Source organism: Erithacus rubecula (genome assembly GCF_903797595.1).
Source record: "Erithacus rubecula genome assembly, chromosome: 15".
In the NCBI taxonomy this organism is placed as follows: domain Eukaryota; kingdom Metazoa; phylum Chordata; class Aves; order Passeriformes; family Muscicapidae; genus Erithacus; species Erithacus rubecula.
In genome coordinates this window covers 68,998-94,368 of record NC_136667.1, presented here as the reverse complement: position 1 = coordinate 94,368, position 25,371 = coordinate 68,998, and the positions used below count along the sequence as shown (strand labels likewise).

Genomic DNA, 25,371 nt, shown 5'->3' with positions numbered 1-25,371 from the left:
TATGTTGCACAGGGGCTGCTCTGACACCCCACCCCAGAGATGACTGTGTGTTTTGAAGCTAAGTGGAGTGGTTCTTGTCCTGCTGGTCCCAATGCATTGCAGCAGTGCCTGACACAGACCTTCCCCTGTGTGCTGCATGCTCAGTGTGGGAAAGTACCTCTGAGCACTGAATTGCTTGCTGTAGCGATTTTTCCCTGGGAATGGAAGACCTGTAAAACAAACTTATGCAGCATCTAGTCCCAAAAGTCTTTCTTGTTTGGGTTATGGGATGCTGGGGAACACAAGGCCTTCTGGGGCACTTTGCAATGATTGGAAGAAGATTAGCAGGATGCAGACAAAAAGCTTTGCAGGGAAAACTGGTACAAAAATGAGATGCTGTAAAGAAAAAAAAAAAAAACCAAAACAGAATAGTTGGTTTGGGGGTGATCTCACAAGCTGTGATTCCAGCTGCAACGGGTTCAGTTTGCTAGAGGCAGGTGCTTGTGATGTGTTGCAGACTGAACTAACCTAACTTCTTTTGCCTCCAGGAGAAAGAGGAGCGGTATTTCCTGTTATTTTCCAATGTTTTGCTGATGCTGTCTGCAAGCCCACGGATGAGTGGGTTCATCTATCAGGTAGGCATGCTTAGTTTGGAGTTGCAAGGCATTCAGTGAAAAAAAGCAAAACAGGTAGTTCTTACCAAATTCAAGTCTTCTGCATCCTTCAAACTCTACTGTGATGCAAACACCCCAGGCTGGGAACCTGGGCTTGGCTTTACCATGTGCTAGGATAGTCAATGCCTCATTGGTAAGTGAATGCTGAGAAATTTAAAAAATGAAAAAAAAAAAAAAAAAAAAAAAAGGAAAAATCTGGAAACCTGTTGTTCTATCTGCTGTTCTTGAGACTTGGTATGTTGGGTAAGGTGTCTTGACCCAGCTGTAGGATTTTGACCAGACACCTGGCTATCAGTTTTGGACATCTCTGGAAAATATTTATAAAGCTCACTGCAAAGAGCATGAAAATTCCACTCCATGATGTGCTACATATAACTCTGCATTTCTTGTGTTTTACCATTTTCCATACCATGCAATGGCTGTTGAGAGCTTGGCTTTTCTCCAGCTGTCTGAAACCATCAATACTGCCAGGAAAAGAATGCTCTTGTTTTGATGTATCATTTGTCATAGCAAGGGAGATAAGAAAGATTTGGGAAATATTTGGCTGGGTTTTCTGACTTGACCCACTGGTGGAAGTAAGGTGAGCAGGCAGTTCAGCATGCAAATTAGAGGGATGGGGAAGGCTTTCAGAAGAAGCCAGGGGAAATTGATCCTTCTGACTTGACTGTGAAAAAGGTTTGTGCTGAATGAAGGGAAAGGGTGGCAGATGAGCCAGGGATGACTCAGTTGTCATGGGAGCTTCATCTACAGGGCTTGACCTAGTTGTGCAGGGAAATCTAGATCGATACATTAAAGGAGACTCTTCAGTCTGAAGCCTTCACAAATTAATTTTAAATGGCAATTTAAAATCATTAGAATCAGTAGAAACAGGCAGAACAACACCTGCTGACACTGACTACTCTTCAATTCTCCCAGGGAAAGCTGCCTTTGACAGGAATGACACTGACAAAGCTGGAAGATGCTGAAGGGAATGAGCACATGTTTGAAATCACAGGTCAGTGGGGCTCTCTGCCTGGGGCAGTCCTCCCAGTGCAAACAACAGTTGCCACTGGAAGTACTGGTCCTCCTCTCCTAACCCCCCCACCATGATCTTCCTCCTGCTCTTTTACCATGTGTTGTCTGAGTTTCTGAGCACTTCTGTCCTGCTTGAGGTAATCTCCTCCAAGTGCCCTGGAGCTCTGCCTCTGGCTGCCTTTGGAGACAACTGTGTTTTGTATGGGACAAATCTCTGGCTGCAGGAGCACTGTTCTGGACTGGTGTGACCTGTCTGCATCCAGTAGCCATTCCTTATAGTTCTGAATATGTCATTTACTGACAGATTAATGATTCTGGTCATAAGGGAGTTTTCATCCCATTTTTTCTTTTCAATTTATCTCATTACTTGTAGGTATACACAGTCATTTCATGCTCAGTGCCTGTGCTGCAGTGCAGCTGGTTATGCTGGTCGTATTTGGTGTCAGGATCCTGTTAATAATGGAAATGTTGTGTTTAATGACCTTCAACATTAAATAATCGTCACACATTCATCTCACAGCTCCCTTAGCATTTTTTGCAGCTCCCACACTGTCAGTAGTTGCCCAGAGCAGGTTGGGCAACATCATCATTGTAGATAAGATGCTTAGGGACATGATTCAGTGGTGCACCTTGCAGTGCTGGGTTGATGGTTGGACTTGATGATCTTAGATGTTTTTCCAACCCTAATGATTCCATTATTCTATTTCTATCTTTGACCTGGCCTTTTTGGAGCCACTGGACTGTGCAAACTGAGAGCCGTTTCGTGCTGAGCTGATGTCACTCTGTGTTTCCTTCTGAGTCTCTGCCACTTGCTAAAGACAATTATTTAACCCTCTCCCACAGGGAGCATGATGGAGCGGATCACTGTGTCCTGCAGCACCAATCAGGACTTGCATGAATGGCTTGACCACTTGCAAAGGCTGACCAAGGGGACGTGCAGCACCGTCTCCAAAACACAGTCCTGGAGCCCTCATTCAGTGAGTGTCACCTCCTGGCCTCTGCTGCCTGAGCTCTCTGTTTCAGCAGTGCCCAGCACTTAGGTAACATGACAGCCCTAGGACACATCCTGCAGTTTGCTTTGTGACTCTGGTGTGCTTGTACCGTTTTGCTCATATCCTGCCCTATTTTTTTGCAACTTAGGTGTCTCGGTATCTCAAGGCTTGTCCATCCCCCTCTACTCCTCTGCTTTGTTTGGTAGTTAACAGTCTTGGTTTGCTTCTCATCTATTTTCTCAGACATTTAGTTCAGCTGGGCAGATCCGTGGGCCTCTAGAACCCCCCAAAATCCTCAAACCCTGGAGCTTGAGCTGTCTCCGTCCTGCTCCTCCACTCAGACCATCAGCAGCACTGAGTTACAAAGAGGTAATAATCCCATCTGTCTGTCCAGGACCCTGATTTCACACAATTCCTAGACCTCATATCCAGGTTTCATATCCCATAGCAAGGCCACAGAAATGCAGGTTCTTGAGGATGTTGAGAGAAATGACTCTGCCAGTTTGGCCACGATGCTGTGGGGGGATGTTGGTCGCTGTGCTGGGCTGTGTGCTGCACGGGCTCGTGAGTGAAGATGTTGGCAGGCTGGATCTGTGCTGTTGGCTGCCATAGCCAGCACTCTCAGCTGCTGGATGTCACCAGTGCCACATCTGGGTGTCGGATTGAGCCCTGTCTTTTGGCAGTCCTCCTCTCCTCCTGTCTGCCTTGGTCTGAGCTGCGGGCAGGGGCTGCTCCCTGCTGCAATGTGTTCCAGCTCCAGTTGTAGCAGCAGCTCGGTGGCACAGGTCTGAGAAGCAGTAATGCACTATGAGGAAGAGGCAAAATTCCCGCCCATGATTTTTGTGTCTTCCACCCTGTTTTGGTGGCTGGAGCAGCATGTGGGGCTTGACCCTCCTTTGCCACTCATCCAAGGGTTACACAGCGAGGTCCTGCTGGGAGGCAGCAACTGAGGGATGGCTTCACCTGCAGGAATCCCAGCCTGGGAGCTGGGAGTTGGTGTGGGAAAACCCAAAATACAGCCTAGCTCTGTTGTCACCCTGTACCACAACTGTAGTGCTCTCCTTCCCTACCTTATGTTAAATTTTTGGAATTACTCATCAGTACCTCAAGAAACGTTCCCCTTATTGAGTGAGCACTCTGGATCTGAGTCAGCTGCCTTTCTTGGTACAGCAGCCCTGAGAGTGTTTCTACCCCAGTGGGGATGGTGGAGGGCTTGGACCCCAGCACTTAGGAATGGAGATCCTGGCAGCTGGCAGAACTGTGTGTCTGCTGCTCCAGGTAGAGATTTAAAGTAGCCTCCTTTCATCTTGTTACATTTATTTTTTAGAATTTGTAAAGTAATTTCAGTTTGGGAATTAAATTGTTTAAATTCCAACTGAGCAGACTGAAAATGACCCATAATCTTTGCATATTCCAAATTCCTAATGGAGGTTAAACCATTTTTTGCTTGTGTGGTAAATTAAAAATATAGGTAGAGGCTTGAGGTAGAAGAGAAATTTTTCTGTGGGAAAAACCACAAGTAGAACGATATCATCAATACCATGGTCCTTTGCAGTTTCTTGTCCCCTGCCACTCATAGTAGGAATTAAACTCTGGTTGAAACCAGGGGAGAGGTTTTTGCAGAGGCCTAGCCTGCAGCGAGTCCCAAGGGATAAGATGCTGGATGGGATCCTGCAAGGTGTCAGAGGACCAAAAATGTGGCTTCAGTGGAAGCAAGCTGTGCTGACCTTGTCAAACCCAAAGGTCAGCATGTCCAGCAGAGTAGGGCAGGCGCAGCCTGGGACTCAGCCAGTCCCTCCTGAGCCTGGGGAGAGATCCGGGACACAAGCCTGCCATGGCAAATGGGAAATAAGTTTGGTTGTTGGCCCAAGCAGATCCACATCTGTCTCATCTCTCCCTCTGGGATGCTTGATCACTAAACAGAATCCCTATTTCACTGTATTTTAGTTTTTTTAACTTAAAGCACAAAATCGATGATGCTGACCAGCTCCATGTAGTCACCTTCCTATAATGAATATATAATGAAGGAATACAAATTTTAAAGGTTACTTGCAGAGAAGTGAGTGGGTTTGTGGGCTCCTTTGCAGAGAAGTGAGTTTGATTTAAAGAGTAGAGATTCTTAGACATCCAGTGTTACTTGTCTTCTCATAAAGTAGGATGGGATGGCACAGTCTTGTACACTTCCTTGTACCCAGCTGTGCTCAGGAAACCTCAGACCCTGCTTGTGTACAGCACCTCACTCTTGTTATTTCCATTGAAATTGGGTCATTTTTCCTGTTCTGTTTCCAGTATCATTTGAAACAGAACAGGTGAGTTCGGTGGGTAAAGTGCTGTATCTGGATGCAGTTTAGCAAAGGGAAAAAGATTTACAGATAGTTTCTTCTACTACCTTTTTTACTTTTTGTTTTTTTTTTTTTTTGTTTAACTGGCTGCTTTGTATTAGGTGAAAACTTTGTAACATCAGGGTTCAGGGCTTTGCTAGGCAGACCTGCAGGAGAGCCTAAGTAGCTCCCTGGATCAAGCATCCCAGGGATGGGATCCAGGGATATAATTCTCCACAGGATGTGCAGGGAGCTCCCTGTCCCTGCCAGTGGAGCAGGGAGGTGTTGCAGTGCTGATGCCTGACATGGTCAGGCCTTCAGTGAAGGTGGAAGGTCCCCTTTGGGCAGATGGAGTCCTAGGAGATTGTCCCCAGGGTGGGCAGAGCATCCTGGCATCCTGGCTGGGCTGGGTTGAGCCCTTGGGCTGGTGTTGAGCGCAGACTGGGCTGGGATGGAGCCAGGCACACGGGGCTCCTGCAGCTGTAAGTGCCAGCACCCACAGACACCCACTACTAACCCAGGAGCATGTTCTCTGTGTGCTTGGAGTGTATTAATGCCCACTCACCCTGCACGTCATGTGTCAATCTTCAGTTTTGCATGACATGGTGCTCCTTTGCATGTTAATAGTGCTTTAAAACCAGTACAGAGGGTGTGCTGCATTAATCACAGGACTAACATTGAAATGTGGTTTAGAATTGTGGATTTTATGGACTTGATGATAAAAGTCATCAGTCTCTCACACTCATCTTCTCTTTCTTTGCATATTCATTGTAGAGGATGTCTTATATCTTGAAGGTAAGGGTAGATACATCTCTTTGGCTTGTTGTGGCACAGAATGCTTGTTCCTGTTAGTGCTTCTTGTGCTTGCATGACCCTAATTTTGCCTCATTGTATTAGTAAGTTATTGTCAGAGTTAGTAGCAATTGGCAAATATATTTTGAGATAACTCTCAGAAGGAATTTAGCGTAATGGTACTTAAACCTCCTGGCATGCCTCTTTTCCTTTAAATCCTTATTGCATGTAACCTACTAATACACTAATTCTCTCCAAATCAGCAAGACTTTTAACTGAGTGAAGGAGATAAAAACCTGTGTTTCTTACTCGTGGAGTCATAGCAAACACTAACTTTGTGTGTGCGTTTGTCTGTTCTCTGTGTATATGTGTGGGGGGGATTTATACTCTCAAATTGTGGGCATTTAGAAACAGAGCTATTTGCCAACTCTTTAATATTAGAAATCAAGTCAATTGAATAAACCATATTTTAGGGTTTTCTATCACAGACCAAGGAGCTGGTGAGGTGACTAAAAGTGCTAAGAATGTTTTTGACTTCTTTGGCTGCAGGATTTTAGAGAATAGTTGAATTTACTAGAGGAGCCTATCCAAGCCTGCAGGTGCAATTCCTGCTGCTGTTCCAGGGAGCAGTGGGTCACAGCTGGTACATGTGAAGGGCAAAAGCCATCATTTTCCCCAACTTTGTCTTTGTCTGCTTTGTAGCTCTCTAACGTGTTGTGTGTAGCATGGGTAGCTGCACCCAGCTGTGCTGCTCCACTGTTCCAGATGCCTTTGATTCTGGTTAAACACAAGAGTCTGTTTTTCTGTAGGATTCCAGCAAAAGTCCAAAAACAATGAAGAAGTTTCTTCCAAAAAGGAAAACGGAGAGAAAACCATCCGATGAAGAGTTTGTTATTCGGAAAAGTAAGTGTTGCCCAGAGATGCTTTGGTTGCCCCTAGATCCCTGGAAGTGTTCAAGGCCAGGTTGGCTGGGCCTTGGTGCAACCTGGTCTAGTGAAAGGCGTCCCATGGCAGGGATTGGGACTAGATGATCTTTAACTCCAACCATTCTGTGATTCTATTTTTCTTTCATTTCTGGAGATCTCTGTGTTCTCAGTGATCTGCACTGGACTTTGGAAACACCCTTTCTTGCAGTGCAGGATGTGACAGGATGCTCTCACTGTGAGCCTACGTGCTTCTGAGCACAGGAGACTTCTGGAAATGTACTGGTCCTCAGCCTCTGACAGATCCCTCCTCCCCTCCCAGTTATGACTGCCAGACATGCCACCACCCTCATGATTGCTAGCGCAAGGTTATGGGTTGTGGGTGGTCTTGTTTTGGGTATGAAGCCAAGAAACCACTTCCAAGTAGTTAAAAACTGTGAAACTGCACATCAAGCATCACCGAAGTATGTCTGACAGCTGGGACAAACCCTTACCTGGCCATGCCAACAGGTCCCAGATCAGTGTCCATGAGGAATTAGAAAACAAAAAGATCCTCATGCCGACAGAAGTGCTCACCTGCAAAAAGAGGGGTGTCCTGACAGCTCCCTAAACCCACTTGAGGCTTTACACAAAAGGCCATGGTCACCAGCCATGGTCAAGCTGCCATGCACAGCTCCACCATTAGCTCTCTCCCATGAGAAGATGGTGCTGAGCAGAAGCTGTAAATAAGCACTTCATGTTTCCAAGTCCTGCTCTGGTGCTGCTGTTCCAGACCTCCCACACTAGAGCTGCTTTGCCTGCCCATCTCCTGGTGCTGGCTGCACCCAAAGTAGGGCATCACCCCCTGAGTTTTGCTAAGATGAGCATCTAAAGATGAGTTTTCACACCCTTTGGTCATGGTGCTTGATGTCACAAAGGCCAGCAAACATAAAAAAGGACCTCAAAACAGATTGACCAAAGTCCCAGAGACAGGCAATCAAAGAAACACCATGGTTCTCTTAAGGGACTTGGGAGCAAAGACTGGGAGGGACAAGGCCAGAGTGCCTTGCTTTTTGTGCCTGCTGCTGTTTGCAATGCTTTACAGGTACTGCTGCTCTGGAGGAGGATGCTCAGATCCTGAAAGTGATTGAAGCATACTGTACGGGGGCAAGCTTCCAGCAAGCTCTCAGCTCAGGTGGGCACACAACCACATTATTTAGCTCCTACTCTGGCCACAACTCTGATAACCCCTTTGGGAAAAAACCAGATGTTGCATCATACAGCAACAAGACTCATGCTGGGAAACCGTAGTGTTCAATCTTCAAGATAAGGAAGTTTTATCTGCCTAGTGGTTTAGTTGCCATTGTTTTTCTTCTAAACACAGAGAATGGAGCAGGTAGGAGGGCAGATGAGACACTGCTATTTCACCAGTGATTACCTGATGGTAATCTCAGGTTGCTTATAGCTTTAGAAAGGAAGCATGAATATTATCTCTCAATCAGCTGCATGTTTAAGAGCAACTTGCTTCATAAGAACGTGTCTAACATCTACGACTCTGAAAATATAACTATTTATCATTGCTGGCAAGATGTCAGCCAGTTAAATCGCTGAACTGTCAAATAGTGGTACATAGAAAAAAGGGAGGCCATAGTTCTTTGGGGAGCTTTTGACCCTAGTCAAATGCTTTCATTTATAAGTCATGGTGTAACTTTAGATGCAATGAGTACTCTTGAAAGTTTTCCACTTGCTGCTGTAGGTCTGGGTTAGCGGGTTGTAGCTGGCGTCTCCAGCCTGCCCCAGGCTGATGGTGGTGCAGGAAGAATGAGAGCTTCTGTCTCTGATGTAGCATGGGCACCAGGGAAGATTACCACTTTTTCTCCCTCATGAATAATTCCTGTACACAGGCTCTCGTAAAGACTCCATCCCCCAAGTCCTTCTTCCTGAGGAAGAGAAAATCATCATAGAGGAAACACGAAGCAATGGCCAGACAGTCACAGAGGAAAAGTAAGTGCAGCTGTTCTCCACTTGCAGATAGATGCCCTTTGGAAGGGCATTAAACACCAATGCCCTTTCCTTCCGTGTCTCCACAGAGGAACAGGCCTGGTGTCATTGACTGCTGCCTTAGTTTTGACAAAGAACCACCAGACAATTTCAACTGCTATTTTGTCCTTTTAAGGACAGAGCCACCTTCCCAGCTGCCCTGACGTGGCTGTATCCCTCTGGGTGTCTGCATCCCTGGTTTATGGCTTATCCACATGTAGGATAATGGGGTCATGAGGACAGAGCCAAACAAACGGCTCTTAGTTTTTTAACTGTCAATGTATTGGGCTGTTGCTGCCCTCAGGAGCCTGCCTGGCACCTGCCTGTGAGTGCTCCCAGTCTGTTCTGTAACTTCTGCATCTGGGTGACTGTGTTGAGCCTCTCCCTTTCCAGCCCAGTCAGTGTGTCCCTTTCACATTTGATGTTCTGCAGCACAACCTCAAGGAATCAAGACTGCTTTACAAAAGATGCTCAGGCATTACCACCTTTAAAGTCACTGTTATTTATTGCTGTTGCATAACAAAGGAAGCCAAAGCCACAGGCTGATAACTCATAGCAGAACAAGGTATTGAGGTTTGAGAAAAGAGCCCTGAGTTTTGGATCAGTGGACTGCAAATGCTCCTCCAGGGCTGTGTTTCCAGAGTCCCCTCACAGGCAGCAGTCTGATGCTCAGGAAGCAGAATCTAGGTGCAACTTTCCTGTCAGCACCTCTCATGCTGTCACGGTTTTCCTGCACACCAACTCTAATTTCTCTTTTCTTTCATTTATTTTTTCAGAAGCCTTGTTGACACAGTTTATGCACTGAAAGATGAAGTCAAAGAGCTGAAGCAGGTAATTTGGGTGGGATTGTTTGTGCTGGGAGTTGAGTGAAAGCCATCCAATCTGTGCTGGGTCATCTCCAGCTGGTCAGTGCCAGGAAAAGTCTTGCTGATCCTGGTCCAAATTCCTGAATGAGCATTAGTTTTCTACTGGTTTACCTCCCTGAATCATAGAATCTTTAAGGTTGGAAAAGACCTCTGAGATCATGGAGCCCAACCATCAACCAGCACTACCACAATGTTCACCACTAAAGCATGTCCTGAAGTGCCATTCCCACAGATTCTGTGAACATTCCCAGGAATGGTGACTTCACCACTTCCCTGGGCAGATTGTTCCACTGTTTGACAATTCTTTCCATGAAGAAACTTTTCCTAATATCCAACTTAAACCCTCTCTGGCACAGCTGGAGACCACTTCCTCTCATCCTCCGTGCTTGGGTGCCAGAGAAAGCAAGAAAAGCAAGTTGTTCTTTGTGGTAACACAAAACTCTCTCTCTATTCCAAAAGCTCTTTCAGCTTGACTGCTCATTTTACAGGGGTCTGGTGGACACCTGTTCTTGTAGACTGAGAGGAAATATGTCCTCTCCAGTCCCAAGTCTGGAGGTGGGAGAAACCATCAGAGGATAAAAGGGTTCTTCAACCCAAGCTGAAATTATGTTTCCAGGAGGATGTTTCTGCCTGCTCAAAGTCAGGGAACTTCTGTGCAGGTCTGTGATGTAGTAAGGGTCTGTTGGGGTTGATCCATTTATGTTCTTCGTCCTCACGAGCCCTTAACAAATGTCTCTGTTATTTCATCACCTCTGAGGCATCAGGCAGCAGATGCATGAAGGCACCTCACTGCATAAAGTGTATGGGCATCAATTGTATCTTTATTCCTTTGTTTTTCACCTTGCAGGAAAACAAAAGGATGAAACAGTATTTGGAGGAAGAGCTTAAATCCAGGAAGGACTTGGAGAAGCTGGTGAGAAGGCTGCTGAAGCAGACAGATGAGTGTGGCAGGGAGGACACAGGGCGCAAATCATCCCTGATCGCCTGAATTCATGGAGAAGCTGCTGGCAGTGGTGTGTGACCTCAGGTGTATTTTTGGGAAGTGGAACTGGATCCTTTGCCTCTTCTTGCTTCTTATTTTGTTGGTTTGAGGTGTTTTGTTACAAAAAAAAAAAAAAAACAACCCACAAACCTAAAACAAAACAAAACAAAAAATGGAGAGAAAAAATAGAAAAAAGTAATAGAGAAAAAGATTGGTTTTCTTCCATCCAGTAAGGAAATAAAGCAGAAACAATCACAACTGAACCAGTAAGCAAGCGGTCCATGATTCACAATTCATCTGCAGCAACTAATACCTCATTGTACCTGCTACTGGAGCAAATACAAACTCTGCTAGTGATTGTTGCTCACAAAAGCTTGGGCAGCAGTTTCCTAGAAGAAGCTTAAGCACTTTTTAATGCTTTCATTCTTTCCAAAAACACCAGTACCTATTTATTGAATGAAAACATTACTGAGGTGGCATTGAGCAGAAACCAAAAAAGCACCATGCTTCTCTTTACAGATAATCACAACTAGGGAAGCTTTTCCCATCCATCATCTTTTTCCCTATTAGTTGACTGTAGCGAACTAGAGCCCAGCAATACTGTGGTTCCTGTGGCCTTGATACTGATTAAAATGTGCAATTAACATGAAGACATTTAAACTTTTTGGGGAAGCCAGATCTGGAGCACCTGTCAGAGCACATAGGAAAGTATTTTGCACAGTGCTGCTTCCTTACAGCTTGTGATTAGCACAACAGGTAACTGCTGTTCTGCCCCCCATCCTTTTTCTTATGCATGATGTAGAATTCCTACCCCCTGCATTGTTTTCACATCGAGTGTCCAGGTGTTCTAGGAGATTATAATTTTGCTGTTCTTCCTCTTGCAGGACATGCTTTTCTCCATATGAAATGTAAACACTGCTTGACAACAAGAAACAACCCCAAATGTGCTGGTCCCCTGCTCCATTCTGCCCACTTTATGCTCTCCATCACTTCTTCCCAAGGGTTGGGAATGTAGTCAGTGGCCACTTCTCCCCACACCACCCCACAGGGGTTTTCTACTGGGGAAAAGGAACTTTCTCTTGAGACAGGGAAGGTATTTATGCTTTGACAGGAGCTGTAACACTCCTGGGGCAAGGGTGTGCAACACCCTCACAGATTCCTGCACAGCCCCCCAAGCATAGCACACAGGCAACATGCATATGTATCAGCTCTTCTTATCTTATTTGGTGTTATAGTTTAGAACTGATGTTTTCCTTCCTTCTTAACAGCATTATAAAAATAATCTTCTGTTGAAGTTAATGATGTCTTATTTATCTCACAGGACAGCGTGGTCCCGGGGTGTGCAGAGGCACCACAGCTCATTACAGTCACACCATTATGTTGGTTGTGAAGGACATAACAGAGGCAATAATTACAACTCCCTCCTTGCCATTAAAATTTAGCCAGGACATTGCAAATTGTGTTTTAGGAGATGTAGACTCCAAAGCATCTCAAAGAGTGTAGTATTTAAGCTATTTCTAGGGCAAAACAGAGGTCTGTTTTGCCATCCCCAGAGCATCCCAGCCGGATGGCAGCTCCCCACATCCCTCCCTGGCCACACAGTTGAGTGGTTGTCAGCAGTCAAGTTCTGCTGTGCTTACGAGTCATTTTCCAGGAGCAGGACCTTTGCTGCACTTACTGCTGCTCGGGGAGGCCATGCCCAGACCCTTTGCTGCCTGCCCCAGGCTGGGCTGGGTTTCTGAGCTGCTGCCTTGCAGAACAAACCAAGGGCCGCTGGCACTCCAGGGAGAGGGTGGAAATGTGTCCTCACTGCCCCCAGGCTCGGTTGAAACCTGTGCTGTGTACATGTGCATGTTTGTGAGATGTAATACGATGGAGGGCACACTGGGACTTTTTGGATCAAGCATTTGTCAAGAGCTAGAAGCCAAAAAAAGACAAGAAAATAAAATAAAAAGGAAAAGAAGCCATGCCAGATGGACAGCAATGTTTCCATATTTACTTTGTTTACAGTGCTTTGTAAATAGGTTCCAGTGAGTCTGTCTTTAGATGGATGTTGTGTCAGCTGCCTTTCTTTGTCATGTAGGTTTATTTACTGTAAACTACTTATGCAAGTTCAACTTTTCTAACATGTTTTTATTTTGAACAGTTTTTTAATTGACATTTTCAACAAATAAAGAAGGATAAAAGTCGCTTCTTAGCCCTTGGAGCTGTTTCCTGTGTTTCCACTGTGAAAGCAAATGCATCACTGATTTCCTCAAAATGCCGTGGCAGTGTCATACCTCTCTGATTTACTGGTGGGAATGCTCATGTGAAAGGTGATGCTGGCACTTGGACTGTTGCTCCTACCGTCACCTAGACCTGCAGCAGGCCAAGGCACCTGGTCCCAGGGCAGGAGATTCATTTGCATCCTTCAAGCCCCATGTGCGCTCTGTTCACAAGGATGCTTCGTGGAGAACAGACTGCTCTGCTGCACCAGGCAGTTGCTGTAGATAAGGGACTTCCTGCCTATTAGAGATTTTATGGTTTTTTTAGTGTGTGCTTTTTTCTGGCAATTAGGTGTGGTTACAGGATTTCCTCTGGTCTACCACCACTTGGACAAGACATCTCCTGCAGGCTGGAGGTTTTTTAACTCCTTGGTAGAGATATGCCACAGTCTTTGATCTCAGCCCTGCAGAAGTGGAGGATCAAGGGCAGGAAGGCTGGACCTTTCCTTCCCCAAACACTGTAGGAAAAATAACAAGGGAAAAAAGAAACACTAGCCTTGGGTGCATCATGAAAAAACACTGAAGTCTGAAACTGCCAGAGGGCAGGGTTAGATGGGATATTAGAAAGAAATTCTCCCCTGTGAGGGTGGTGAGGCCCTGGCATGGGTTGCCCAGAGAAGCTGTGGTTGCCTCACCCCAGGAATGATTCCAGGCCAGGTTGGATTGGGCTTGGAGAAAGCTCACATAAATATATATATATATATGTGTGTGTATATATATATATATAATTTATTTTTTATTATTATTATGTTTTAAAATGAGCTCGGGTTGTTTTGAGCCACGCAAGCACCTCTCTCAGCAGACGACTGTGCTTCTGCTTCTTCCTGCTACTGCTCATCCATAATCCCCTGTGCCAGTCCTGATGTGGCCTGCAAACTCATCACCCTCTCAAGACCTTCTTAACTTAGAAAGAGCAAAAATCAGTTCAGAAACAGTAAAATTCACTGCCTGAGGACTGGCATAGAGGCCTGACATCAAGGGAAAAATCAATGTGTTGATGACCTTTAAACTTTCCATGGGGAGAGGAAATGGTGCCAGCTGTGGCAACAGGTAGGGCTCAGGGAGAAGGACACAGCTGGATGGCAAAAATTGCATCTTGTCCCTTCTCACACACTACCTCACATCTGAATCGCATGATTTTTGCCAAGTAAGGAACAGAGGCAAGAAACAAAAGCCCTAAGAAAGGTAGTGGTGTGGGCAGGGCTGGGGTCAGTGGGCAGCCCACAGGCAGGGGAGGTGACAGTTGGCATCTGCTACCCTTGCTGCAGAATTTATGGACTTGTTTAATGACTGTTTTTCTCCTCCCCTCTGTAATTGTTTTCCTCAACCATGCAATTTGCAGCTCCTGGATCCCTGCCCAGTCATTTGGGCTGGGGATCGCAGCCCAGCCCAAGATCTCTTGGCCCAGGAGGCTGGGGGCTGCAGGAGGCTTCAAAGCGTGCACTGATCACAGTTTCTCTTTGCCTGTGATGAGCAGGTTTTGCACTCCTGGAGGTTTCTGGCCACACACAAGTGTCTCACAGCTCTCTCCTCCCTGCCTACTTGCTCCAAGCTTCTCCTCCTGCCTCAGACTATTCCAGTTTGCACCATCTTTGGTTTGTCCTGTAGCTTCCACCCACACTCCCACCAAGACCGAGCACCTCCACCTCCCTTGTGGAGGTTTGTGGCTCTTCAGGCAGCCCAGCAGTGCCTCCAGGAGCCCGTCCCCCAGGGCTGGCTGAGTTTCAGCAGCAGCAGCAGGGATGTGGTCAGACCCACACAACAACAGGGCACTGTGGGAGGCAGTAGCTGCCCAGCCCCACACACATCATGTGCAGCATCCATCCCTCATCCCTCTGCTCCAAAGCAGAGACATCCCTGGAGCTCCATGGCCTTAGGACAGGCAGGAGTTATCATCTTTGAGTCAGGTGTCCTAAATCCCGTTAGCACTAGTCCCCAGCCCTCTGTTTCACAGTTGTGCTGGGGACTTCAGCCTGCGTGCGCACTGCCCTCCCAGGACAGGGGCTCTGCCTCCTTCTCCTGCCAAAACGTCCCTAGTGCTGCCTGGCCCTGGTGCCTCAAGGACTGTGCTGGAATGGGTGCCCCTGAAGACTTCCAGGACTGGTTATCCCCAGTGTGACCCCCAGTACCACACCACTGGCCCCTGACCCCATGCAGGATCCTGTGAAATCAGCCTGGGGCTGGGAAGGGTGAGTGGTGTTCAAATCATACAGAGTCACCTATGTCTTAATTCATAGGTGATAAAATTAATTGTATTAATTGTAGAGTGATCAGTGGAAGAAACCCCACACTGTGGAAGCGGGATCCAAAACCACTGAATTATGCTGCAAAACACAGCTACAGCCATGCACAGTCCTCTGGCACACAGAAGCTCGTTAGAAATATAAGACGGGTTTAGCTTAATAGATAGTCTTTATACAATATGTCTGACAAGCGTGGTCCATCCCCTAAAAAATTTAGGCAGTTTTGGAAAAGAGCCAAAAACTACTTACTACATTATAGTGAAACCAGACAGTCCCTGAGCTCCATTGACTTTGGAAGGGGCTGTGCTGGGCACCTAGCTCTGCAATGAGCTGTGCAAAGAGTGCCCCTTCTGTTCCACCACTGGTGGCATTTGAGCACCATGTTAGGACCAGACCTGAAGCCTCCAGCACAACAAAGCCTAAAGACTGCCAAAATCTGGAAGCTCTTCCTTTTGCAAACCTGTTGGCATTATTTCCAAACTTTGACACTCTAGGTGTGATCTGTATAACAAAAACCTCAGGCTTGTCACATGTGTAATCTTCAAATGTTTTTTAAAATGCTGCATTGATGTCCTTGTGGCCTGATCCCCTTCCCTGCAGACCAAGCTGGAGAAGAGGGTTGAGAAGACCCTAGTGTGCAGTGTCACCCAGGCACCCCCTGCTCAAGTGGTGTTCAGCCCATTTGCACAGTCCTGCTCTCCTGGAGCTCCAGGAAAAGTGCCACTGTGGACACATCCTCACTGAGGACAGCCAGAAGATGCTCTGTAGGTGTGCTTTGGAAGGAAGAAGCAGGTGGTCTTGTCATCTCCATGCTTTCCTGGTCCTCCTCCTTGGGTAGGAGGGGTCTCAGGAGAAGATGCAATTCCAGTTTTGATGATGGCTCCCAGTTGCCCTTCCATGGGGGAGTGAAATTGTCCACAGGCAAATGTTCCTCTGCCTGCAGAGGTGGGCTGACAGTCTGGTGAACAGATTCAGGCCACCAAGAGCAGACCACCACTACTGCCCTACCTTCTCTCTGCCTTGAAATCTGCAGTCCTCCCTCAGCAAGCAAAGACCCCTCTGTGACTGTCAGTCGGAGTGACTGTCACCAAGTATGAACAGCCAAGGCAGTGCCACCCTGAGGAAGTTGGTTAAGTTTCACAGGCAGGCATGGATGAAAAAAAGGGGGTTCTCCAAACACAGCACACAGCTGGGGTGACAACATTGCCTCACCAGCAGCTACCATGTAAAGACAGTGCTGGGCTTACTGGCTCCTTTAGAGGAGAGGTTCCCAAGTCTTTTTATGTTTTTCTATTGATGCTTGTAAGCAGATTGGTGCTGGAGGTACATATGAACCCAGCTTGGCTGAAGTGCCCTGAGCCATCCTACATTTCTAGGAAAGAAATGTTGATGGCTGAGTTTGGTAAACAAAGATCTTGTAACAAAACAGGGACATCGACCTTGCCAGGAATGTGGGCTGTGGTGGACCCAGACACACAACCCCAGCATGTACCAAATCACTGGCTGTGAAAGAAAAAAATCTGACAGCAAAAAATAACAGTTTCAAACTTTGTTCCATTTGTGTTCTCAGGGCCCCTTGGCCCTCATTAATAAATAACAAAATAATACAAATTAAGAAACAAGAAAAATAGAGAGGCAGAGAACATAAATAAGGGGAAAAGGGAAAGGCTTTGATCAAGAAAGTTGAGCTGGATTCCCAGCTCAGGGCAGCCCTTTCCTCACTACAGCTTGAAGATGCCAAAGTAGGTGTTGCCGTGGCTGTACTTCACTTTTGTGGAGTCTGTCACATTGACAAAGACCATGTCATCTTCCCGGAGGTTGAAGACACCTCCCACACGGATGGACTGGAGTTCACAGAGGGACTTCAAGATGCTCTGTGTCTTTTGTCCCTTCAGCAAGAGCCGGTCCTCTTCCTTGGGGATATGCAAATAAATATAGATGGTGAAGGGTGCCAAAGATACTTCTTTGGTGCAGAAGCTGACTTGGGAATAGATGTAATAGAGTCCTGCTTCCTCCACCTTCAGTTTCCCCTCCTTGTTGGATATCAAGCTGCTTGTGGGGCCATACATGGTCTCCTTCCACTCCAGCACTGTAGGGAGAGAGCATGGCAGGTGAGCTCGGACACAGAGACTTCCAGTTTGGCAAGCTGATTTGGGGGGATACCCACAGACATCTGGCCTCAAAGCCTCAGTCTGCAGGGTGCAGTTAGTGGGGTAGCCAGCTCAGGACACCATTCCCAGCCCAGGGGAGCAGGGACCCTTCCCCAAGCCAAAGCAAGTTTAACCCGTGTTGCTGATCACTGGCTTTGTCAGCCTTGACTCTATATGTGAGTGGAGGAAAATTTAGCTTCCTTCCTCTAGCTAAGTATAAGAAGTGTTTAGGAAGGAGGATTGCCTATGTTTACCATAGCAGACCAAACTGTGTCATTTCCATTTGCTGCCTCCATGGACTCCAGTGGGACACCCTCCAAGCCCTCAGAGCACTACCAAAATATGCTGCAACTCTGCTTGTCAGAGCCTCCCATCCCAGTTTTCCCAGCTGGGGGCTGCCTTTCCTCCAGAGCCCTTCCTCCTCTTGGACTCTGGAGACGGTGATGCTTTACCAAGGAAGTACAAAACTTAGCATTGCACAGTTGCTATCCTGCCTGGGTGCAGAGCTGCAAGGGCTTAGTGCAGTGGGTGCTGCTTCCCATTGGCAGGACCACGGTTCACACAGATAAGGTGATGCCATGGATTTTTGGGACACTTTTGGTGTCATCAGGATGGCTCATGTAGTTGGTGCAGATAAGCCTGTACAGACACCTGGAAGCCATGGCTGTAGGGGCTGAATTCAGCCACAGCCTCTGGAATTCGGACCTCTGCCTTCCACAGCCTACAGAGACAGCTGGAAGAGCAGCCAGGGGGAGCATCTTGGCTCCAAGGGGAATAATGGCTTCAACTGCCCCAGCCCAGAGACAGTGTGCCACGTTACTCCTGGGGGGGCCATGCAGCCCATGGGCCATGACCAAGCATCCCACAGTGGCATTTCCCCACAGCTGAGCTCTAGGCGACTGCTGCTGTCTGGACCCTGCTTTATAGGCTCAACAAGTGCTTGAGTAGGGAGTTTTAAAACACAGCGAGTTTCTCACTTCTTTGATCTTATCTAACATTAAGCTTTCCGCAGGTAGACTGAGCTCTGGGTGAAATGCTGCGTCAAAGATGGAAAGAGCAGTTGCTGATTACTATCAGTCACTCCAGAATTAAATCAGAAGTGCTCGGATTGTAAAATCCTTTCCAGATGGAGTGACTGACCTTGCAAGCTCATACTCACTTTGGTAATCCCTCCTGTTGAGGGAAGTCTCTCAGCTATAGCTATGCTGGGGGACAGAGCAATGAGAGCAGCCACAGTCAATACAGTGGCACGTACAAATGCCAAAGGACTCATGTATATCTCTCAAACCTAATGTGGCCATGGCTGTGAAATATTTCAACTTGACTAAATCAGTTTGGAGCCCTATGTTGTGACTGTAAAGCCCTCAGGCAGCCCACATTGCTACTAGGACCACTATGGGTGAGAAGAGGATTAAATTAGCAAATGCAAATGCGAGCAGAGCCCTCCTGCAGCAGCCACTCCCACAAGAGATGGCCAGGAGAGCAAAAAGATCCATTTTAAGGACAAAAAAAAGGCGGGGGCTTGTTTTCCTTAAATACAAAGATAAAAAGTTTTCCACTGATAAAAAAAACCAGGGAAGATTAAGCCCTTGTGGTGCATTTCTAGGAAGGCACACATAGGACTACTGAGGGCAGGAGGATGTGCGAGCCCCACGTGGCACAGGAGCACGTGGTGATGTGACCCCTGGGAGGCTTGCTGTATTTTGGGGACAGACATTTGTGCTAGAGTTGCTCTGTCCCTGGACTGTGAATGCACACTGCTGTGTCCCTCCGACTCCTCGGCTGAGATAGAACTGGGTGAGTCTGTCTTACCTGAGCCTGCCTTGCTGCTCTGCTGACCTGCCAGATGAACTGCAATTGGCTCCCTCTTCTCTGCTGCAATTTAAAAAGGTCACTGTTATTGATGCCTTGGGGACTTGCAGGGACTGCAGCACCTTCCGCCCTAAATGGTTCTCTGCAGTCCAGATCTCAACCCTGAGTGAGGCAGGACTTGGCCTCCACTCAGCAAAGACCTGCAGGTGCTTCTGAGGTGAAGCCTCTGATGGATAAAGCCTACAGAGGAGATGGTGCCACCCTACCTGTCGTTGGAACAGGACCTGGATGTGCCCACATCTCACCTGCCACAGATGACTCATTCTTGTGTGTCAAATGGGAAAGCTCATGGTGCTCAGGACCTGTGATGTAAAAAGGCCACAGATTTAATTTTGGATTGGATTTCAACAACTTCCAACTGTCTACTCTGGCACCCAGATGAACCTGCACTGGGGAGACAGCCCAGTATCTCCCTCTGCTACCCCACTCTGAGCTCAGTCCTACCCCCATGGGGATGCTCCAAACCTCAACTCATCCCCTGCCTCCACACCATGCCCTGAGAAACTCATGGGCAGTTGAAGGAAACCCCTTCCCAGGCCAAGGAACTCCTCCTGCCACAGCAAGCCATGAGTGCACTGGTTACACCAGGAAACTCACCTCTCTGCATTTCAAACTTGGGCTGCTCCTTGAGGGGTCTGTCCTGTTGCAACAGCAAAAATACATGTTTTTTTTTAAAAAATCAATGATTTTGAAAGGTTCTATATAAAAGATGCTCTTGTCATGGCTGGGGTTGGTGGTGTTTGGCTCCAACAGCCCTGTCAGCTCTTGACAGAGGATACACAAACCAGAGAGCCTCCTCTTATACCTTCCCCAGATTTACACATGACAATGGGCTGTTTGCAGCAGGGAGTTTGTAGGGTTTATGGTCTTAGATGTTATTAAATTAAAATGATGGGTAAAGTTTATTGAAAGATTAAAGTTTATTGAAACAAATAAGAAAAATCTTCTTTTCATGAGACAATGCACACTCATGCTTCTCACTGGTTGCCAGGAGCTCTGTTTCCTGGCCAAAGCCTTGCACTGTCACTGACACCTGGACAAAGTGGGCAGAAAAGTGTTCCCAGTGGCAGGTGGCCATGAGCATCCTCACAGCCACCCAGCAAAGGACTGGAGCAAGGTGCCAGACAGCAGAAAATGAGTTATTTTCAGACTGAAATCAGGGAGCAGATCCAAGGGGGCTGCAGCTCCATGCCACCCACCACAAGCCCTAAACATACCATGCAGCTGGATGTGCTCTGATCAAAAGCATTTTAGGAAAAAAATCAATGAGATTTTTCAAATACATTAATGTAGTGTAAAAAGAATACGTCTAAAAAAGGGCAGGTGCTGCACAGCCCTAAAGTAAAGAGCACCCATGGTTTTTTTAAAAAAAGCTTGGGATGAAGCTCTATGTATGGCTGGGAGCCCCTTTCCCTTCAGTGAGATCTTTATCTACCCAACAGCAAGTACCTTGCACTGGATGTTCTGGAAGCCCTTTATAATCTTTTCACAGTCCAATAATGTTGACTTCTGACCTTCTGCTGTCTGACATTTCTGTACTTTCTTCAGGAAGATGTAATCTTCATTCAAGTTCAACACCTCTTCCATCTGCCAACAGGGGAGAGAAGGGAGGGTCAATGGAATGTTGATAGGAAAACTGCAACAGCTGGCAGCAGAGCCATGCTGCATTTCTGCCAGCAATAAATCCAGCCTGGGAGGCTTAGGGTCAGATGTTCAGCACTGGGATGAGATGGGAAGACAAACTGTGGGCAGCAAGAGATCCCACCAGATACCCAGCACAGCATCTGTGCCCTCATCCACTGAGAATTGAACCCATGGAGCTCACCCCAACTGACAATGCTAGGTGAGAGGAGGATTGCTCAGCATCTATTTTTTGTCACCTTGATAATTAATTTAAATGTGCCTCTCTGACTTTCCCTAAAGTCACAGAAATCCTAGGGGATAGCTCAGGGGCTTGGGCTTTGCAGCTCCTTCTCCAATGGCCCCAGCAGGCATGGGATGCTCACTCAGCCCCTCATTGCCCTGTTCACACAGGGGGGCTTTGAACTTTTTCTGCTCGTTTATTGACTAAAAGCATTGCCAGCAAAACAAAACTACGCATAGGTTGGGGCTGAATTGTGTCAAGATCTTCAGATTAAAATAAATAAATCAATTAATCAGAGAGCCAAGAGGAAAATAATAAAATGCTGATACTGATTTTTAAATTTACATCTGTTGGGAAGGTTTTTTTGTTTGGTTTTTGTTTGTTTGGTTGATTGGTTGGTTTTTGTTTTTGTTTGTTTGTTTCTGTAAAAACCTAACATTCAGTTAAATGGTAAAGAGAAAGTGCAGCTGATCATGAGGACACAGTGTCAGGCAGAGAGCTCAGCATAGGCAGCACTAGGGTGTGGAGGGTGACATTTGAAGCCCTGCCACAAGCTCTGAAGGCAACTGGAACCCTCTTGCCACCTGTGACTGCATTTCAGTTGCCTCTGATCCTCAGCTATGCCCCCCTACAGTCACATTTCCCTCTGCCAGAGACCCTCTACACGCCTTCACGACAGCCTGCAACCTCCATGCAGTAAGTTCCCTTCCAACCCTCTGATATTAAAGCCCCCCAGCTCAACACTGCTCTCCACCCTTGTAGATCAGAAACCACACACTTAAATTTCAATTTAAGTTGAAATGAAACATGTAATAATCAGTAGCATCCACCATGTCAGTGTATCCGGTGAGCAAAACGCATTCTGTGTGTTAGGCACGTCTTTCTTTAGCTGGCAGTTGTTTCTGGCTTGAAGGAAAATAGCTTTAGATTGGTGATTTTAGGCATCCTGCAGAGCAGCTGTGGCCTTAACCAACTTCAAAAATAGCTTTCCAGACTTTAACTTTTTTTGGTAAATATTGTCCTAAGTATGGGGCAGGATCACTGGTACTGTGTACCTTCAAAAACTGAGAAAGTACTAAGGTCCAGTCTTTTCTTCCATAAACTGAAAGACAGCATCTGAAATGAAATGTTGGTAAAATCACTGAAACACTAAAAAAAAAAAAAAATCAATTTCTGGACATTTCATCATCTCAGTTACCGTCACTGTGCTAGTAAGCACTACAAATTAAACAAAAAACACCACCAAGCCTAAAATAGCCATTTGCTTATCTAAACCACACCCTCTTGTCCTGGTAGCCATCAGCTACCAGGTTTACTCTTAACATCTCTTCTCAATTGGTCATTCTCTTTTTGTTAACAAGGGGATCAGATCTCTTCTCCCACATATTCCTCCATGGCAAATTAAAGCAGAAGTGAGAACATAGGTGTGATAAATAATACTGCTGTCTCCATGCAGTGGTCAGCACCATCTTCCACCGTGTTCATCCTCTTGGTGAGCAGATATCACCAGAGCTGAAGTCAAACCATGCCAGCAATTCAGCAGAGACAGAGACAACCTTCTCTCTCCGCTTACCTTATCCATCTTCATGTGGAGATACAAAGAGAAGAGCACAGTCCCAATGGTCTGCACTACAATAAATACAGCAAGGAAGCCCATGAACATTTTCATGATGCCAGAAGATGTGCTGCTGATGGGACGAGGTGCCTCAGGGCCATAGGGTTCGTTCATCCTCCGTGCACGTTGCTGGGGCTCCTCCAAATGCGCTGCTCGCAAGTAGCATGAGAACTGCAGAGCTGCGCAGGAGATACAGGTACAGCAACCTACACTTCCTGGAAAAAGCACTTCGTAGTGGGTAGGTTTGTTCAGTACCATCTCCCACAAAAACAACAACAAAAAGTTCCTTAGGCTTTCTTCTCTGTTGCACTTCCATGCTTTTTCCTACTCTTCTACCAGAAACAGAGAGAGGTTCTTATTTCATATATTTGTATTTGCCCTTGAATCACTCCAAAATATTCCCTCGTGGGTTTTTTTAACTGCTGTGGATGAAAGTTTTGTGGCAAGTTGCCTTAAAAGAAATGAAGACTGAATAAAAGGTGCAGAGCTGCTGAGCAGTACTGTGGGCTGCTGGGGACTGGGAAACACTCAGAAATTTGGTTGTTTCTCAGAAGACAAAGAATGGCTTTTTGCTTTTCATTTCCTTTAAGAGAAGGATGATTTCTGTAGTGAAGATGCATGGCTGAGGCAAGTGGGCTCTGCTGGTTTCTGCTTTGCCTTATGCTGCCCCTGGGTGATGTTTCTGCCTAGGTAGGCTGGATGATCTGGGAGAAAGTACCATCTCCACAGACACTGTGACCCTGGTGTGGGCACAGCTTTCATGCTCCTCAGCTGACAGTGGGACTTTGGGCTTGGTGCTTGGCCATCACTTTGAAGAGATAAGTTTTAAGCAGCTTTCTTGATACCCTACTGAGGTGCTCACCCTGTACCCGAGGGCCCAAGCCATCTCATCCCCTGCCCCACTTATCCCTGTTATCTGTATCTATGTACCTAGGCATGAAAAGGGCTGTTGGGAATGCCAGATACTACTGCCAGCTTCTGATCTCCCAGCATCACTGCTGTGCAGGTTTGAGAAACCCGTGTCCCCTCTAGAGCCCAACCCCTCCTGAGCTGGCTGCAGGAAGGTGAAGTCCTGCCCCCCATCTCTTCAGGATTCCAACATGCATAAGTACATGTAACACTGCTAAAATAATATACAGTAAATACCAGGGGGTTGTCATTGCTTGTAATGGGGGACAGCCTTCATTTTCTTCATGTAAAAAGAATAAATTTGGGGATTTTTTGGGATGCAGAAGAGGGGGGCTGCAAGAATGTGTTGAGGAGGGCTGTGGCATTGGTTTGAAGGCTTCATCAACCATCATGTAGAATTGTTTTGAAAGTGGTCTGCTGAAGATGTTATCAGATGTGCGCACAGCCAATACAGGTTTGGATCCTGCAAAGGCAGGGGGGTGCTGAACAGGTCCTGCTTTTCAGCAGCCCCAGGAGAGGAGGGTACACAGTGCCTTTTGGGGCTGCTTAGAGGACTGCAGGATGGAGTTCAGCAGCTGCTTTTGCTCTCTGCCTTCTCTCCCGCATCCTGCCCTATGTGGTTAAGGTGCTGTGAGCTGCAAATGCAAATGCTGATAACAAAGCACAAACACCTCTGCAACTGAATCAGGGTTTGACCTTAGCGCATCACTGAGCTCCTAAATATAACATCCTAATCACATGTGTGGGATGGCTCAGGGTCTTTGTGGGCAGCAATTGAGTAACGGGGCAGAGGATGGCTTGGGCTGAGGCCCCAGCTGGTGCTTTGGAGTCATGTAACCCTTCAGCTTGCCAGGACTGTCACACCTCTGCAGTGAGAGGCAGGGCTCATCTTTTGGAAGAGGCTGCCAGCTCCGAGGTCAGCCCCCCTTTTGCCTTCTAGAGGACAGACAAGCTGCTGGTGTCCCATCCCCGAGCGCCTGTACCCTGAGGGCTCCGCACACACCCTGCCCATCCAAGGGATGTCTTGCTGCTTGGCTCACCAGAGCTTCCCAGTCTACTCAGGAGTGTCCTCCCAGCAGCAGCAAGGTGACCCAAACAGTGCTGGGGATACATTAATTGTGTCACCAGGGAGGGTCTCCTCAGCATCACTGAGCTTTGGACCTGGTCCCTCAGGCCTGCAACTCTTACTCTGCAGAGGATGAAGCCCACACACAGCCTGGGGTCACTGTCAAATGCTTAATTTTATTTCTTTTTTGTCTTAAAATTGCCTTTGGAAAGACCAAGCCTGGCCTCCTCTCAGGCATCTGGTCTGATGTCAAGCTTCTGCATCCTGTCCCTCCCATGGCAAGTTTGCCACAGTCAGAATGCCGTTTGAAAATTCCCAATAATACCCCAAAGAGCTGGGGCCCACAAGGCCACAGTGGGGAGCAGCACCAGCTCCCCAAAGTCCTCCTGCTTTGCCTTAGCCCCATCACACTCACCAGCATTTTCCAGGGCTCTTTAGCGTTTCCTCTAAATTTGACACATCTGGGGAAAGTCACTACATGTGAAACTAAATTACATGACAAGTCATCATTTAATACTGTTCCCAAATGTGTTGGGACAGAGGCAGCCAATAACGTGTGAAACCACAGTGCTGAGTGTTGCAGCACTGAGTGTTGTTTTTGCACAGATATTCCTGAGCCCTGGCTTTCTACAGCAGACAAAACATTTCCAAAGACATTTCCCTGTAGCCACCTGCTTCCCTGAAATGAGAAGAACCTGTAGGAAATGTTGAAAAGCCCAAGCATGACACCGGTTCCATTGCATGAACCTTGACGAGAAGGCTGGAACCTTGGATGGGCTGGCAGTTTTGGTGAGGAGCATGGGGAAAGGCTCCAGGTTTGTGTACC

The 25,371-nt window shown here is 46.9% G+C and overlaps 2 protein-coding genes across 6 annotated transcripts in view; one reads left to right on the top strand and one right to left on the bottom strand.

Annotated features, from left to right (window-relative positions):
• The window catches only part of ARHGEF6 (Rac/Cdc42 guanine nucleotide exchange factor 6), a 36,209-nt gene extending 25,506 nt beyond the window's left edge, over positions 1-10,703 (top strand). For 2 of the 4 annotated variants that reach the window (XM_079319108.1, XM_079319110.1), the window contains 10 exons: positions 528-614; positions 1,569-1,647; positions 2,511-2,644; positions 2,903-3,028; positions 5,755-5,775; positions 6,582-6,675; positions 7,780-7,869; positions 8,579-8,678; positions 9,491-9,545; positions 10,428-10,703. In XM_079319108.1, coding sequence (XP_079175234.1) covers positions 528-614; positions 1,569-1,647; positions 2,511-2,644; positions 2,903-3,028; positions 5,755-5,775; positions 6,582-6,675; positions 7,780-7,869; positions 8,579-8,678; positions 9,491-9,545; positions 10,428-10,568 — 927 coding nt within the window. In that variant the 3' untranslated portion in view covers positions 10,569-10,703. The remainder of the gene's footprint in view (positions 1-527; positions 615-1,568; positions 1,648-2,510; positions 2,645-2,902; positions 3,029-5,754; positions 5,776-6,581; positions 6,676-7,779; positions 7,870-8,578; positions 8,679-9,490; positions 9,546-10,427) is intronic. The other 2 variants (XM_079319107.1, XM_079319109.1) reach the window with 1 other exon arrangement.
• A 4,601-nt stretch (positions 10,704-15,304) lies between these two features.
• On the bottom strand, positions 15,305-24,976 carry CD40LG (CD40 ligand). Of its 2 annotated transcripts, none has more exons than XM_079319315.1 (6): positions 24,961-24,976; positions 20,541-20,678; positions 19,689-19,731; positions 19,337-19,393; positions 19,032-19,094; positions 15,305-17,158 (listed from the first exon to the last, which is right to left on the bottom strand). In XM_079319315.1, exons 1-6 carry the CDS (start codon positions 24,964-24,966, stop codon positions 16,791-16,793), a joined length of 675 nt encoding a protein of 224 aa, XP_079175441.1. In that variant the 5' UTR covers positions 24,967-24,976; the 3' UTR covers positions 15,305-16,790. The 2 variants fall into 2 exon arrangements, with proteins under 2 accessions (XP_079175441.1, XP_079175440.1); XM_079319314.1 differs by lacking the exon at positions 24,961-24,976 and adding an exon at positions 22,529-22,734.
• Between the last annotated feature and the right edge of the window lie 395 nt (positions 24,977-25,371).